At 40.3% G+C, this 18,493-nt stretch overlaps 1 protein-coding gene across 12 annotated transcripts in view; it reads right to left on the bottom strand.

Moving 5' to 3' along the window:
* ATP2B2 (ATPase plasma membrane Ca2+ transporting 2) overlaps window positions 1–18,493 on the bottom strand; it is a 415,521-nt gene that overhangs the window by 119,217 nt on the left and 277,811 nt on the right. For all 12 annotated transcript variants that reach the window (XM_082768047.1, XM_082768054.1, XM_082768052.1 and 9 more), the window contains one exon: window positions 5,395–5,592. In XM_082768047.1, the coding sequence (XP_082624173.1) occupies window positions 5,395–5,592 (198 nt within the window). The remainder of the gene's footprint in view (window positions 1–5,394; window positions 5,593–18,493) is intronic.

The following is an 18,493-nucleotide window of genomic DNA, read 5'->3' as shown; positions in this document are numbered from 1 at the left end:
TTTTTTTTTTCTTTTCCTCCCTCTCCATTGTCCCATATTCTTAACATGCATCTGATATCTGCCAAATTTGGCATGGCAGGCTGGGATTTCTAGTTCCATCCCCCAGCACAGGGAGAATTTCTCTCTATGCAGAGAAATGCGCACAAGAGCAGAAGACAAACCCTGCACATACACCTGAAGATCGTATGAAATTGGTGTAGGACCTTAGTTGATTGACAAATACAGATAATGGAGGGGTAGACATCACCCTTGGGTTAAAAATAAACCAATAAATAAATAAATGAAAGAAAAATAATTTATGGAAACAGTTCAGTGCTGAATGGGAAACTTCAGTTGATTATACGTGCAACTACAGAATAATGAATAAAATTCTTAATAAAGACTTTAGAGTCTTTATAAAGTCTTAATAAAGACTTTAGAGTTGTATCAGAAAGGTAGTATTTCGTATTTTATCCTGGATGCAGGGAATGTCTACTGTACCAGAACAAAATTCCCTTTAGAAGGCTAGGTGTCACAGCAGAAGCATTAATACCACCAATTGATGTAAGGAAAAACAAGAGCTGGAACCATGAAAAGATAAAGGCTATAACAACAGCATTTTGAAATGTAGTAAAGGAATAAAGTCTTAATTATGTGATATTACTTGGTTTTGTTTGTTTGTTTTTTAAATATAAGAAATCTTATAACATTTACTGTAAGTGCTGGGGGATTGGGACATCTTTATAACATGACCCTGCAGTTGAGCCTTGCTGAAAGCCAGCAGAGTGCCTACTGCAGCTGTTCTGCTCCAGCAGAATTTGCACGTAGAGGAGGGAACTTGCAAAGAGGATTGGATTGACCCAAATCAGCTGAAGTCTTAAAATAAAAAAATAAATAAAGTGTACACCAGTATAGACTACAAATTGGATAGAAATTTGTGCCACCTGGTATTCAATTCAGCACTTTCACTCCTAAAAGAAGTTTCTTGCTAGCTGTTTTATATTCTCATATATATTTATATACTTGTAAATACGAAATGTTTACTTTTTTATATCTTTCTGCAGATACCTGCACTAATCACCGTTCCAAATCTCTCCCACTGTGACATATTTCTACAGAATTGCTCAATGTGATGAAATGCCAAGAGACATATTTTGACTCATGTCTTCACAGGCAGTAGCACAAGAGCAGATGAGAACAGCACAGCACAGTGTTTTGGATCTTAAGCAATAGATCTTCACAAGGTGGGGGTGAGTTGCTCAGGTTGGTTTTTTTCCCCTTTAAGACATATTTTCACAGATATTTAATCTGAATAATACCTTTGCTTCTACGGTAGAGGCATCTACAAGTAGATGCATTTACATCTCTTTGGCAAATACCCCACCAGTGGGCATGCTGGCACTTTCATTTCCATGTCTGACTGTGACTTGCTGTCCCATGCATATGTCCTTGTTCAAGGTCCACATATAAGGAGTATGTGGTGTGCTAGGGGCACGCAGAACAGTTGTACCATGAGGACCATCACAACTGGGCAGCTCAGCATGGAAAGAAGATGAACAACCACCCTCCCACTGCAGAACAGCTGTACCTTCTCATCCGTACAGGTGCCCTTTCTGATTTAAATCTCCTGTTGACCAAGCAATGGAATATGTTACAGGAATGATAGGGAAATGCCTGAATGGTGAACCAGCAGAAATATTACCTCCTGTAAGAAAACTAAGAGGTCAACAGGCATCCCACCTGCGGCCCCAAGCAGCGGCATATCAACACCACTGCAGGTTAATGCATCTGACTTGGGAGGTTCAGATTTCAGGGTACTGTGCCCTGCTTGTGCATTTGTTCCTGTTCATTAACTTGTTGCATGAATAACAGGAAGGCTAACCCAGCCAAACCTCTGCTGAGCAGTATTGTGCAACAAAAGCTTTGCTTTCAATACAGAGTTTTGCCTTGGGAATTTCAACCGAAACTACCTAAAATCAAAAAGATTACTCTTTTTTTCCTCCTCCACCTAAATTGCAAAGAACTGTACACTAGACAATAAATGTTATGCCTGTGGCTTCACACTGCCAGCTGGGACTTCAAAACATCTCACCTCAGGCTACTTTTTCCCTCAGTTGTAATTCACATAAGGAAACATAATTCAAGGAAGAAAACTTCAACAGCTTGTTGCAGTCATGTAAATAGTAAATGACTGTCAGGCGTTGATATCAGTGGATTGTGCAACAGGGTAATAGGAGCCACATGTGAAATAAGGCCTGAAGGATGGTAACAAGGGAGAGGATTCAAGGCTCAGAAGTTGCTAGTGAAGGTGTTAACAGAAGGCTGAAAATTTTTAACCAGTTCACACACAACACCAGTAGATATGGGGGAAAAATTGTTGATTCCTTCAGCTCCGTAACACTGCAATTTCTCGCTTCCTTGGGGGTTCTCACCCAGTCTGAGCTCCCTTGTTTCATTTCCACAAGCAATTTGATGGTTTGAGACCACAGTTTGGGTAGCTGATCTCAAGTACCCATTCTTTCTATTTATATACTGGCTTTAAAAACAGCATTGATACTTCTTTAAAAAAATGTATGCAAAAATTATTTCACCACACAGTGATACAGAAAGACAAACATTCAAATACGGTCCTGGACTAACTCTAATCTACACTGCAAAGACAAACAAACAAACCACCATGTAGCCAGGCTCCCATATATTCATTAAATCCCCTTCACATATCACAGACTCACTATTATGTTTGCTCAGAGTCTGTAATCTGTTAACCCAGGACACTGAAGGATTTTGTTCCAAGGCACAAAGTATTTTCAGCTTGCTTAAGTCACATCCCTGTGTAATCACCATTAGAGCAGTGACTACATCTGCACCAGCAATTTTCTCTCAAAATACATTTACTGAAACACAGCAGCAGTTTTGCACTTTTTTGAAAGAGTGGAAAAATGATTGTGTGGATCAGTAATGAGAGCAGTAATTGCCACAGGGCTGACAATAATTTATGCAGAAGTTCTCAATTGCTCCTAATGGCCTGTCAGATGGTAAAAGGGAATGCAAAGCAGATCATAAAAACAACTCTAGCGTAGCTTCAGAGAACAGAATTCTTGAAACTTTCACTCTTACTAAGAAAAGTGAAAAATACAGGAGCTGAAGTGGCTTCTGGAGAAGCAATAAAAACAAACTACACTATTATCTAGTAATTCGCATAGATAAGATTTTACGATAGCAGAAAATAAAAGAAAGAAAAAAAAAAAAGATTTTTTTCCAAGATTCATTCATATCTTAAATGCAGGAGAACAAAATCTTCAGGTACTACCAACAGGAGATTACTACCACTACTAGTTCCAAGGTTGATTGAGGAAGGTAGCTACTGGTTCTTCAAAATCACAGAAATATTCCTTATTTCCAATGGTGTAAAGTAAATGCAACTCAGAAAGTAATAACCTACTTACTTTTCTAAAGACAATACCAAACTGCACTAGAGCCATTTGGAAATGCAGTTCTACTAGTCAGAGGACTTCTGCTTTGGTAATGTATCAACATGTACATGTATAGTTTAAAATTGGAAAACAGTCAGTCCAACACACAGAAAAATGTTTAATCTCACAGCTGCCTAACACAAGAAAACACACAGACATATGCATACATTACACTGTACTGGTAGCAATTCCTGAAGCAATTGAGACACTCTAATGTGTTTTTGTGTTTTTGGTTTTGTTTTTTGATCTGTGGATTTTATCCTGTATTCCTCCTCCAAATACATCAGAAAAAAAAAATGCATCTTGCACTTAAGCTACAGAAACTAATTCCATTACAGCTTCAAAACTTAAAGTCGGTTTCAAAACAAATTGTATCTCTTCTAAAAAATTAAGGAAGACTTCAACTTATCATATTAACTAATAAAGTATCTTCCAGACAAACAGTTCCAAAAATGTGGGGAGACCGGAGACCACTGAATGAAATACTGTGCTGTGGGAAAACACAAACACATTTTCCCAGGCTGTACTGCTGAGCTTTTCAGACTGTCCCAGAATTTCAGATGTGTCATACATTCCCATGGGAAAAGAAACACTTTAAATACGATATCAAAATTACAATAATAATAATAATAATAAAAGTAATAATAAAAATCATGGTCTGATGACACAACTCTCCTCTTCCTAAAACCTTGTAACAATCCTATTTTAAAAATATTAAAAAAAAAAAAAAAAACTTCGCACAAAGTAAATTTATAAATAAGAGGGCACATTTGTACCTAAGGGGGGAAAAAAAAAAAAAAAAAAAAAAAAAGTTTGCAGAATTGAAATCTTAATTTTGTAAACCATTTTTCATGGTTTACAATGTCCCCAAGGTATCCTACTATGCCCAGGTATGAGGTAATGAAAATAAATATTTTCTTCGGTTAAAAAATAAATTACTTCTTTCCCTTCTCATGCCTACATCAGAGACCTGCTGAAATTGATAACAACATATTCAATGCTCAGTGAGAAAGCAACAAAAGATTCCTGATTACATAGAAAGGATTAAAGAATCATAAATATGCTACAAGAGCTACACATAGCTACATGCTCGTTCTGCTCGTGAATGGAAAAGGAAAAAGGAAGGGTCTTCAAGGAAAGTAGCCAAAGGAAACTGAAGCAAATGTAAAAAGCATTTCAAGGTTATATTTAGAGGAAGACATTCTTCATACGTTTGCCAAGCTATTCACGTCATTTCACACAGCATGTTTTATCCAGCTTTATAAGTCTATGAGAGAACAGGAAAGAAAAAATCTGGATCGGTTGCCAGAAATGGAAATCTTGCATTTATGCAGAGGAACGAATATTTTAAGCATGTGAATTCAAGAGTACTTTCAAAGGGGGGGCCTTAAAACCTTCCACAGATATTGCAGAAGGATCCTGCAGTTTATAGCTTAGAAGTAACATGACCTAGCTTCTATTACTCTCTGTCCAGCTAGGCCACTGGCCTTTAGCTATGTCACTAAAAATACTAAAATGAGTGAACTTCAGTAAATTCAAGTCTTCATCTGGTATAACCCAGCTGAAGACCTGTCCATGTTTATGTACACAGGCTACATCAGTTACATAAGCAACCACATATTTCTCCTCTATAACATGCTAAACAATAATCTAAGATTAATAAACACCAACCACAAGCTCAAACATGAAAACAAATTCTCAAGTTCTATAAGAATATTATGGTTTTAACTCAGCACACGTCACAAAGGTCAACTGTTTGCATAAAGAAATGTCAAGCATGCAAATAATACATCACTACTACTATGTAGTGGTAATAGGAACAACTGAAATGGAAATTTCCTGTTGGTGACCTTCTGGAGGGTAGGGATGGAATCAATTTGAGATATAGGACCATTTTCACTTAAATCTATGCAAACGACTTCAATAAAGAGTTTCTTTTTACCTTCATTGCCTTCTCCAGGTGGCTGGTAAAATGAGAGCCCCAAAGATATGATGGCTGCAATTTCCAAGATTATAAGAGTCACGTCCTGCAGCGCTTCCCAGACTAGCTGTAAGAATGTTTTTGGCTTCTTTGGGGGAATGAAGTTTTTTCCAAAAATAAGCTTTCTTTTTTCTAGATCTGCAGCAGTGCCAGCTAATCCTGTAAATTAAAAAATTAAAAATTAAAAATGCAGGGAAATAGAAAATAACCATTTATATCTGCTTTTCTATAAATTATTTCTTCAAGTACAACTACAAGCTGTACCAACCATAGCATATTAACAACAGGCAGATTTTCCATTTACATTTTGCTTTTGCAAGATGACTTGCCCTTACATTCTGAATGGAATCCTTAAGGACTTTGTTTAGTACTAATTCCTGCAACTTTTATTCCTAAACAAACTGAATTAGTAGACTTACTTTAATAAGATCTCTCTCTCTCTCTCTCTCTATATATATATATACACATATAAACATATATACACGTAAGCAATGACTTCTGAAAACATAATTTATTTGGACTTTATGATCTATTTGGGATGCAGCTGGAATAGTTGTCGGCAGCTTTTGGTAATATCAGAAGCAGCATATCTTTGTTCAGACCTCAGGTTGATGACCTCAAAGTAAAACTCAATAAAGCATGTCATGTTCTCCATCAAAGCAACTGCTCTTGCTGCATAGGTACTGTCACATAATTGCTGGAGTGAACTGTGTCAAATTTTGTCCCTAGGAAGACAACCACAGTGACAGGATATACGTGTAAAGAAAAAGCAAGCAAAGGTTCCTTAAATCTGTATAAAAGTGTATGTTTTCTTCATGACACTTCAAGTTAAGTGCATTTCAATGTAAGGATGCAATGTAAGAATGTGAATGAAGTTGTGCTGAAGAGTTCCAACCTTTCACTTAGGTGCTTTTTTTTCTCCCCTGTGTTTTAATTATTTCAAGTCTGTGCATATCGATCACCTTTTCTGTTAAAAAAAAAAAAAAAAAAAAAAGCTACAAAATACTTGCAAATGTTCAGGTAGAATAACTGTGCCTATATACTGCTCACAGCAGCATAAGGAACTGCAATAAAGTAGAGAGGTTACAGGTATCTGGGTATCTGTCAAATAATATGTCCATCTGTTGAAACATTTACAAAACTGTAGGTTTTGAACACAATCAGCAACACAAAATTATTCACACTAAGATGACAATTAAAATAGTTCCACTGAGGGTTGACCTCAGAGGACCACTAAAAAGGTGCTTGCAAGAGAGCAAGAGGAAACCATCCCACGCTAAAAGGCTTCCCATCACTCCTCTTCTTGCACTGATCAAGGTAACTCCTTCCCTTCCGCTAAGGTACATTGACACCTACAGGTACGTGAAGAATGGAAAGCCCTCTTACAAGCATCTCCAAGACATCACGCAGAAGAAACGAGGATCCTAACGTGCTAATGACACCTAGCTCTATATCCCAGCCATTGAGGACTGGCACTGCTGTTCCCAGCACCACGGTGCACACATGCCAGATGAAAGCACCAGTCCAGGCATAATTTCAAGACCAAAGTGATGCTTTGCTGAAAGTATCAATCCTGCCACAGTACAGCCACAGCCGACTCACCTTTCACTTCAAGTATATAATTACAACTGCTGTGTAGTTTCTGGCTCTTGGTTAACTCATCAAACTTTCATTTCACCTTCAGCTTCTATGAAACACTATCCTCCCTTCCCAGGTAAAGGCATGCTGTAGTTATTATTGCCTCGCTCAATTTAATTTTCAGTACCTACTGCTTAGTGAGACTACAACACAGGTTGCAGCTACTACAACGTGTGCCTATGCCCATCTCTGCAATTCAGACAATCACATCAGACTTCTCAGCTCCTCTGTGAGTTCTCAGTCAGCTTCCAATGCAGGCTAGAGGCCTTCCCCATGTGAAATGTGAATAGCAGATGATGAGCCATTTGGGTAGTTACCCTTCTGTGAACCAATGTAGATCAGAGAAGTTAAGGCAACAAAGGTGGGAGATCAGAGAAGTCACTCGCCACTGATGGGATCTGACATAGGGACAAGCCTTCAGGAGAAATGAAACAAGTCCAATTTGATCAGCTTCCAGAGGGCTGCAAAGCCCTTTAATACAAAGCAGGGTTTTCACTAAAAATAGCATGCACAATTTGTACTAGTTCCCCAAAACATAACCTGCCCCAGATACCGCAGTGACTTCATACATGAAGGGGAAAGTGCATCAACCCTGTTGACAGTGGCAGGAATTTCTGGCAGAAACATTCATATAATGTATCTACGAGCAGCAGAAAGACCTCAAATGCATATTGGAAAGCAGAAGAAAAATACGTCTTCAAAAGGAGTATTTCCCAACACAGAACATATGTGCACAGCAGCAGGCCAGCTCCAGCAGGTAAGCAGATGACTGGGTACTCAGCTGCGGGAAGCCACGGCTGAAACAGCACAGGAAAGAGCTGCCCTAGTTTTGAACAATCCTAATTACATTTACCTAGCCTTTAACGATGACTTTACCACTTTGCAAACTGCGTTATGTACTTTATTGTCAATAAGCCACAAACGGTATGCATGTCCTGTCCTATACTGCTGATCATAGCACATATGGTATTTCATACGTACATTCTAAGAAGCTTCCAAAGCAAAGGAAAGAGAGAGACTGGAACTCAAAGAGCTGCTGCTTCTCTAACACACATATTGTCCACTGACACTGGAATTTAGGAACCATAAGTTTGAGAACTAGACTGGGCATAAAAAATCTATGTCCACCATGGTTTTCCAGTCTATGTAACCTATGTTAGATTTTAGAAATAAATTTTATTTAACTGTGCTCTTTCCTCTTTAATTATGGCATTTATTTTCTTGTGAATTATTTAGAAATGCTGGAAAATGAAATTCAATGTTCATTTCAAACCAAAAGGTTTCTGTTCTCCCAAGTAGTGGCCCTCATTTTAAAAACCCTATTCAATTCTTTTTTTTTTTTTTTTTTTTTTTCCCCCTCCCTCTGAATATCAGGAGCTGACAAACTCCTGGATTTCCAGAGCAAGAAGAAAGGAGAGCATGAAGAAATACAAAGACTGATGATGAAGTCACATCTTAACAGCCCTAAGTGTTACTGCAGAGATAATAAGGTCAGAAAGGGACAATAAAATATGTAGAGAAGTCAAAGCTGTACACAGAGGTACTGCTAAGGGAAAGAGCACTAAGAATCAGAGGCAAAGATGCTTACTTTGCAAAAGTTTCCATCAATTCTCCATGGCATTGCCAGAAGAAAGTACACAGGGGCACCCCTTATCTTTTCAAATCTTTTTATTCAGAAATGCTACTTTACATAGTCCTAGAGGTGGTTTAAGCAAGCTGAACGTTGCGGCTTGAAGAGGATTAGAGGTCACTCACACTTTGTCACACTGGCAGATCTGCGGGATGCTGCTTCCCAGCGAGTGCGCACTGACAGGCAGTGCAGATGGTAAAAACGTCAATTAGCACAGCAGGATCTGCAAGTGGACATCTGTCCTCACCATTACTTTAACCAGGAGATGGCATTCCTGCTGCTAGACTTGCTTTTTTCCCTCCCCCTTATTACACATACTTACTTCACTACTGTTCTTGAATATTTTTTTTCCTCATTTGTCCCTTAGTCTATGTATTGACTGCTGTGACAATAATGATAGAATAGTGCAAATGAGAGCAATAAGAAAAATCATTTCTATATGAAGAGGAATTGAAGAAGGGAAAAAAAAAGTTAACAGAGATATAGAACAGAGAGTTCTATATGACCTCAGAATCCAAACGTTACTAGCAAAAGCAGAAGCATTTGATGATGTATTCTGTATGGCAATAAGTCACAGACAGGCTGGTTTTAAATTCATGTGTCCACACACACATATATGTATATATTTAAAATACTTCTGTATGTTAAGGCTATGCAACAATTCTTTGCTTGACCAAAGTGTTTTAGAATGGTTGTACAGATTTATATCAAATTTGTCTACAAATATTATGCATATGTTTAAGAAATACTGTGAAAACTGATTATTGATGCTTCTAGCACTTGAATAGTTTCTTAAGGTTTGTTTCCAAAACTTTTCCTCCAAAATTGTTTGCAATTTGTGAAGAACAAAAGATTAGCTAGAAAGCATTTTCTATGATACTGTGAAGTATATTAAATGGATTTCTTCTTTCATCCGGCTTGCCTTTTTAATATTTTTTTTTTTCCAATTGTTGCTTTTTGGAGGGAGAGAATGATTAAAAATCTGCAGAAACAACAATTAATGGTTTTTCCCCATTCCTTATCTACATCTGTCAGTTACTGCACACTGGATATAAACCCATCATTTCAATTAATGCTTCCTGGAAAATTGTTTTTCTCCTGACAATCATCTCCACTGCAACCAAATGGAGCATCACAAACAGGATGATTTTGATGCTGCAAAAACAGCAAAAGCACATCACTGCTACAGCAACTAGGAATAAATAAATAAAACTTAAGAGAAAGGTTCATGTTCACTTAAACTATGAGATGAAAAATGGAAAAAATATATTTGTACTAATTGTGCAAACAAACCATTAGTTACTTTTATAACCTCTTCCCCACATTTTCTGACTGTCTGGGGAAAAAAATAATAAAATAATTCAAATTAATTCAAATTAATTCAAATAATTCAAATACCAAAAACTGTAAACAGGGGAATTTAAAACTCACAATATCTATAAATTCAAATGCAAAAAAAATTGTTCAGCAAGGACAATAAAAGCTTTACAGTGATGCTGAACATTATTAAATTTCTATTGAAATTAATACTCAGAGGTTAAAAAAATGAACCCACAACTTTTTTTGGTAGTTAACTCTACTGACAGATGCAACATGCACGACATGCATAAATTGTTCTTATGACAACACAGACCTATGTTTCATGCAGTATGAGGAATAAAATAGATGAGCTAGAAGTCCTGGCCCAGTCCCGCAACTACGACATCATCGGCATAAGCGAAACCTGGTGGGATGAGTCCTGTGACTGGGGTGTTGCGATAGATGGTTACAGGCTCTTCAGGAGGGACAGGCAGGGTAGGCGAGGTGGTGGGGTGGCGATGTATGTGAAGCAGGGGCTGGACTGTGTGGAACTTCAGGTCGGCGATGGCAAAGTTGAGAGCCTCTGGGTAAGGATCAAGGGACGAACAAATAAAGGGGATGTAGTTGTGGGAGTCTATTACAGACCGCCTGGCCAGGATGATAGCGCCGATAAATTATTCTTTACAGAACTAAGAGAGGCCTCGAGATTAACTCCCCTTGTCCTTATGGGGGACTTCAACTTGCCGGACGTTAACTGGGAGTGCCACACGGCTGACACGAGCAAGTCCAGGAGGTTCATGAAGCACCTAGATGATAACTTCTTGGTACAGGTGCTAACGGAGCCAACTGGGAAAGGTGCCCTCCTAGACCTGTTGCTAGAAAACAGAGAGGGTCTGGTGGGAGATGTGGTGATTGGTGGCCGCCTCGGTCATAGCGACCATGAAGTGGTTGAGTTCAAAATTTATGGTGACAGAAGGAAAAGTGCCACCAAAACCTCATCCCTAGATATGGGGAAAGCGGACTTCAGGCTGCTCAGGGAACTTGTCAGTAAGGTCCCCTGGGAAACTGCTCTTGAAGGCCTCGATGTCCACCAGTGCTGGTCACTCTTTAAGCGATGCCTCCTAGAAGCACAAGATAAGGCAATTCCAAAATATCGCAAGTCAGGCAGGCGGGGCAGGAGGCCGGCGTGGCTGACCAGGAACGTTCTAATGGAGATTAGGCGGAAACAGAGAGTGTTTCGCTACTGGAAGGAGGGCCAGGCGTCATGGAAAGAATACAGGGATGCTGTTCGTGTTTGTAGGGAGAAAGTTCGAGTGGCCAAAGCACAGCTAGAGTTGAAGCTGGCTGTGTCTGTGAGAGAAAATAAAAAGGGTTTTTTTAGATATGTAAATGGAAAAAGGAGAACTAAAGAAAACATAGGGCCGCTCCTTGATAGGGAAGGTCTCCTCACAGACGATGACGTAGGCAAAGCAGAGACGCTTAACGCCTTCTTTGCCTCTGTCTTCAATGCCGATGATGGGCTTCAGGACCCAGGGTGCCCTGAGCTGGAGGACCGGGACGGTGGGGATGACAAACTCCCAACTGACCCTGAACGTGTGCGGGATTTGCTACTCCACCTGGATCCCTACAAGTCCATGGGTCCGGATGGGATTCATCCCCGGGTGCTGAAAGAGCTGGCGGATGTCATCGCGGAACCTCTATCAATTATTTTTCAACGATCCTGGGAATTTGGAGAGGTCCCTGTAGACTGGAAGCTGGCAAATGTTGTGCCAATTTTCAAGAAGGGTCAGAAAGAAGACCCTAGCAATTACAGGCCTGTCAGTCTCACGTCAGTGCCTGGTAAAATCATGGAGAAGTTGGTTCTCGGACTCATTGAGGCGCACCTGGGGGACAAAGCAGTCATTGGTCCCAGCCAGCATGGGTTTGTGAAGGGTAGGTCCTGCCTAACTAACCTGATTTCCTTTTATGATAAGATCACCCGTATGGTGGACCAAGGGAAACCAGCTGATGTGATTTTTTTGGACTTCAGCAAGGCTTTTGACACGGTTTCCCATAGGATCCTACTGGACAAAATGTCCACCATACAGCTAAATAAAAACATCATACGATGGGTGAGCAATTGGCTAACGGGCAGGGCCCAAAGGGTTATGGTAAATGGAGCTGCGTCAGGCTGGCGGGCGGTCACCAGTGGGGTCCCTCAAGGCTCCATTTTAGGACCGGTACTTTTCAATATTTTTATAAATGATCTGGATGTAGGAATAGAGGGTATTTTGAGCAAGTTTGCTGATGACACCAAACTTGGAGGAGTTGTGGACTCAAATGAGGGCGTAAAGGCCTTGCAGAGGGATCTGGACAGGTTGGAGAGCTGGGCGATCACCAACCGCATGAAGTTCAATAAGAGCAAGTGCCGGGTCCTGCACCTGGGACGGGGAAACCCTGGCTGCATGTACAGACTGGGCGATGAGACGCTGGAGAGCAGCCTAGAAGAGAGGGATCTGGGGGTCGTGATAGACAGCAAGTTGAATATGAGCCAGCAGTGTGCCCTGGCAGCCAGGAGGGCCAATCGTATCCTGGGGTGCATCAAGAACGGCATCGCTAGTAGGTCAAGGGAGGTGATTGTCCCGCTCTACTCTGCGCTGGTGCGGCCTCACCTCGAGTACTGTGTGCAGTTCTGGGCACCACAGTATAAAAAGGACATGAAACTGTTGGAAAGTGTCCAGAGGAGGGCTACGAAGATGGTGAAAGGCCTTGAGGGGAAGACGTACGAGGAATGGCTGAGGTCACTGGGCCTGTTCAGCCTGGAGAAGAGGAGGCTGAGGGGAGACCTCATCGCAGTCTACAACTTCCTCGTAAGGGGTTGTCAAGAGGCAGGAGACCTTTTCTCCATTAACACTAGTGACAGGACCCGCGGGAACGGGGTTAAGCTGAGGCAGGGGAAATTTAGGCTGGACGTCAGGAGGGGGTTCTTCACAGAGAGGGTGGTTGCACACTGGAACAGGCTCCCCAGGGAAGTGGTCACTGCACCGAGCCTGTCTGAATTTAAGAAGAGATTGGACTGTGAACTTAGGCACATGGTCTGAACTTTTGGGTAGACCCGTGCGGTGTCGAGAGTTGGACTTGATGATCCTTAAGGGTCCCTTCCAACTCAGGATATTCTATGATTCTATGATTCTATGTCAAGCTCCTACCACCCGAGTCTGAACCTGCACCCTCAAATGATCAGCGTTTCTAGCATGACATTACCAAGGTGTTCACTGAAACCTAAAACAAAGTATCACTTTGGTAATTATTTCATTTCTTTGCCTAGTTTCACAAGTTCCATTTATTTCACATTTAACTATGAAATGATCCCTGCCTTTACTACTATTACACAACCCTTTAATATAATTTACCCAGGTCCGCCAACCTCTATAGATTTTGTGTAAATTTTCTAAAATTCAGTGGGGATTAGAAACACTAGCCCAGTTATTCTGCTATTCTAACAGAAAATTCAAACCCACAATCTCATTTTACATTTTAAATAGGATTCCATTCTCAGGCTTTAGAAACAAATTTATGTGTACTACTCTTCTTTTCTCCCTTGACAAAGCTTCTCTTGACAGCAGGTCTTCATTTCTTCCACTTCAATCTAAGAAGTACTATCAGTCTTGTGAGGGAAAGAGCTGAAAAAGTAAATTTTTGTAATTCTAACAAATAGCTAGTAACTAGGAGATTTAGTTTGAGATCTGCGTTAGGTAGATCTAAGAAACTGGGTAAGGCAAGGAACCATTGGCAACAAAATGATTGTTGTTACGGTTTTGATCAAAGGCTCAGGAAGGTATATTTTTTCTCTTATAAGTGATACAATGATGTCAACAAGCACACTATGCTGTAATGTAACAACAGTAAAAAAAAAAAAAAAAAGTGTCCAGAGGAGGACTACGAAGATGGTGAAAGGCCTTGAGGGGAAGACGTACGAAGAACAGCTGAGGTCACTGGGCCTGTTCAGCCTGGAGAAGAGGAGGCTGAGACCTCATCACAGTCTACAACTTCCTCATAAGGGGGTGTCGAGAGGCAGGAGACCTTTTCTCCATTAACACCAGTAACAGGACCCGCGGGAACGGGGTTAAGCTGAGGCAGGGGAAATTTAGGCTGGACGTCAGGAGGGGGTTCTTCACAGAGAGGGTGGTTGCACACTGGAACAGGCTCCCCAGGGAAGTGGTCACTGCACCGAGCCTGTCTGAATTTAAGAAGAGATTGGACTGTGCACTTAGGCACATGGTCTGAACTTTTGGGTAGACCTGTGCGGTGTCAAGAGTTGGACTTGATGATCCTTAAGGGTCCCTTCCAACTCAGGATATTCTATGATTCTATGATTCTATGAACAGTAGTCTCACACAGCTTACTAGGTCGTGAAGTCTTTGTGACCCTCGTTTAAAGGGTGTCTAAGTAAAACAAACACCCGCTTTGGTACCAGCTTTGCCAAAGAATTCTATGTTGCACTAGACTACTTGTTTCACTAGCACAATTTGTTTATTTACTTTTTAATACTACGAAGGCATCAGACACGCATTCACACCTAGAATGGATGCCTCTGTGACCTCCTAGTTTTATCGTGTATCATTTTATTATATGCTTGAAAAAGTCTTTCATGCAGTCCGTTGAAATTCTGTTTAGACCATCTTAAATAAAATCAGTTAAGAGAAGCCAGTCTATCAGTAGGGAAGTAATGAGAGCATTTACTAGTTTCAGCAAGCTGAATTGGAATTTCACCAGTGAATGAACCTCAATGAATAATAATTTCCTTCTAATCTCAGAACAACAAAGCTGACTGTAAAGCATAATGAATCTCATTACCTGTTTTCATTAATATCACTTGCTTATGTTTGTTTACATAAATTGTAAGAAATCTGTATAAATTTTAAAAGCCTTTGGAATCACAAATCATCCAGCACGTGTCCTGGAAGCTTTACCCTGCTGACGCTACTATTTCTACTAGTCCCGCTGGCAGCGCTGCCAACCGACCTTTACAGGATTCAAAACCCCCCTGAGCCAAATGCTTCACGGCCAGAGCTGAATAGCCAGCATACAGAGGAGAGGTACACACAAAAGGCAGAACCAGGAAATGAATTAACTGCCCCTATGCTTCTCCATTAATCATCCACCCTCTTCACATCCGACAGCAACGACTGGCCAAGTCACCATGTCCTGTCCTCTTGCCTCCTGTCCTGGCTTCAGCTGCCACCCTGCAGTGTCTGTACAGCTTCAAGCTGACTACAAAAACCCTTACATAAGGCTTCACCATTTCAGTTGCATCCAGAACTATTACTCTGAAGCCACGCCAAGTATATTACATCTCCTAAGCTCTGTTTTGTTCTTTGTTTTTAAATAAAGTAACTGAAGAGCTTAACATCCTATTTTATATGCTGACACATCTAATGTGAATACTAGGAACAGATAAACAACAACAAATAGCATTTCTACAATGAGTTTCCCTCACTCTCCTTCTAGGTGTAGAAATTGATGAGCAAATTAGTCTCAGCCTTATGAGACAGAGAAAGACTGCAGTTCTTGCCCCAGTGGTGGCAGTTCAGGAGAGTGAATTCCCACCTCCTGGAACTCCTGATTTACACTCAGCTGCAAGGTACCATGCAGTATTTATTGCTGTCAAGAAGCAGTGCATGCTCGGAGACAGGTTTCATTCATTTCCTCCATCTAGCCATTTTGGTTTTATTTCTTCTGTCTTCTAGTTTATTCTAATTTCTTTTTCAAGTAAAATTACTTTGAAGAGAAATTATTAACCAGAAACAAATAATTTACCTAAGATAACTAATAGCAGCAACACAGAAATGGTTCCTGATACTGACTGTAATGTAGCCAAAAAAAGCCACACATCTGAAAGACATGCTCCAATTTCATAATAATGTAATGACTGAATAGTGTGCAGGGCATTACCATGAGTCTACATCAAGGCAACAGACAACATATCAAATATTAAAGGCAGGATCTGCATCCTAACAGATGACCAATATTCTTGCCTGAACAGACACTGAAAAGCTTTCTGCAAAGGCTGGTATCAATGTCTTCAATGAGAGCTGAAGGTCCAGTATGTAAGAAGAGGGATTAGGATTTCTCATTTACGTTTGTACTGCGGTCAGAAGTACAGCTGTTGAAAGGGGAGGCAGAAAATCACGCCACTAGAAATCATTTCTTCAGCTTTTACTCCACTCAGGTGTCATTACACCATTTACGTGTCTCATCCTGTGCATTACAGATGGTTTTCTTTTGTTCTGTTGGGGTAGTATGAGGTACAATAAAGTTGCTAGACTCTATGCCACAATACTACCAAGTACTAATGATCAAGCAGGTATACCTTCCAACCAGCACCTACCAGATAATAAACTCATGCAGAATTCCTTGTTGCATTACGTATTAAAAAATATCAGTGCAGATCTTCATCTAGCATTGAAAGTTAACCAAAACACTATGGAGGGGCTTTCCTGCAGATAAGCCATTCACAAGCCAGCGGGACGCCCCGCAGATGCTGAGCACTGTGAGGTTGGCTCAGTATAACGTACCCTCAGCAGCTTACCAGTTCTGGGGCTTTTTGTAAGAGAGGCAGAGGGACTACGGTAATGGAAATGGTTTTTATCCCTTTCTCCAGAAAAGAAAAAAAAAAAAAAAAAGAAAAAAAAGAAAAAAAAAAAAAGGCAGATAATTGAAAATGTAGTCAAAGCCTAGAGATGGTTTATTCAAATGTCTTTTTTGGTTATTTAAAAAAAAAAAAAAAAAGATAGTATTTTACTCTGACATTATGACTTATAGTGTATAAGTGCCCTCTGCACAGGCTTCTACATCTCCCAAAAAGGTCCAATTTCCTACTGAAGTGTAGAAGTGTAAGACGTGGCTATTTCAATTAAGTTGACAGAAAGTATGAGGGAAATACTATCAAAAACATGGTGTTAAAATGCTGTGTTATAATATGATTGTTCCAGATCATTTGAAAGCTTATTCTTGCTTTCAAATCAAATCAAGCAAGACTTACTACAGCTTATAAGAGCACTCACTGGCTATCCTGTAGGATCAGGGTGGAAAAGCCCTAACATATGAATCAGGTAATTGCAGGGAAAAGCAATCATGTGAATTTAACAGAGAAGATCCAAGGTCTCAGATAAGGAAAACACATTAAAAAAAAAAAAAAAAAAAAAAAAAAAAAAAGTTGAAAGCCTTCCATAATTAACACACTTTCATCATATTCATAACCGCTTACCATCACTCTCACCAGATCCTACACAGAAATTCTTCATTTCATGCGTGTTGCTAACAGCAATCATAGGGACAAAGGAAAGGGAAAACAGACCCTGAAATCAGTCTGTGATTCTCTGTTCCCAAACCATGGTCTGAGCAGTGCTGGTGACAAACAAGCAAGCCCCCCTGGTTGCTACAGAGGCAGCTTCTGCCTGGCCGTGCAGATACACTGCAGCCTGGGGGAATGCAAGTCCCCCAGCAGAAACACCACCATCAGTCACAGTCTTAAGGGAATTGTAGAGCTCAGGGAGGTGCTTGCATAAAGGCATCTCCTGCCAGCTGCGTGCTTTGCATGTGCAAGCGCTCCTCTGAGCCCTGGGGTGAGCGCAGCCAAACAGGTAACTACCTCTGGCCCCCATCAGGACCTGAGGTAGCCATGGGCAAGTGGTAGAGCAGGGAACAACATCAGGTCCATGCTCAGGATCCTGACCTAACAGTAGAGAGTGAGAAAAGAAAATAGAGCCACATTTCCACCTGCACATGTGCCCAGGCCTATACTTACTGCAAATAGCTAGTGAGGGTGACATCACTGACACTGAGCCCAGGGACTCCTGCTATTAAATAACACCACCACAAAGAAATCCAGAATTAAAAGATTAGCTGCTAGACCGCCTACTGTTCATAATGACAAAGAGCCTTCAGCTTTGATTTTTCACATTTCTTATCACAGACTTTTGAGTCAGTGCAGCATTAGGCCTGTACACACTGAAAATGCACTAGGCCTGTCTGCACTAGTCTGAAAGATCCACACGTCTCTTTCTTGGATCTTTACTCTTATTATTTGTCACTGCAATCACCATAACTCTATAGTATAAGCAGTTCCGAGGGTCTACCGTTCATATTTATTTGATGAAGTTCATAAGAAAGACTAAAAGTAACATAGCTAAATAGCATATGCTCTCATAACAACAAGAGATTGGAAGAGAGGTTTCTTGTGGATGAGGCCAAGAATTTGTAGGTTTAGGTAGCTCACTCCTCATATAGATATTTTTATATATGAATTTACACATATATATTAAAATAAATAACAAGAAAAATCTTATGTTCTGAAGACAGACATTTATTATTGTGATGTCCACTAGAGAGACAGACTAAAAATGCCAAAAAATCCCGCTTTACTAAGTCTGCTTCTATAGCATGATTCTCTCCCCTCCCACCCTTACTTAAAAAAATAAAAAATAAAAAAAATCAGTGAGCTGTGTTTTT

Source organism: Aythya marila (genome assembly GCF_965140915.1).
Source record: "Aythya marila genome assembly, chromosome: 10".
In the NCBI taxonomy this organism is placed as follows: domain Eukaryota; kingdom Metazoa; phylum Chordata; class Aves; order Anseriformes; family Anatidae; genus Aythya; species Aythya marila.
The sequence above is the reverse complement of the archived record's forward strand: the minus strand, read 5'-3'. Positions and strand labels throughout refer to the sequence as shown.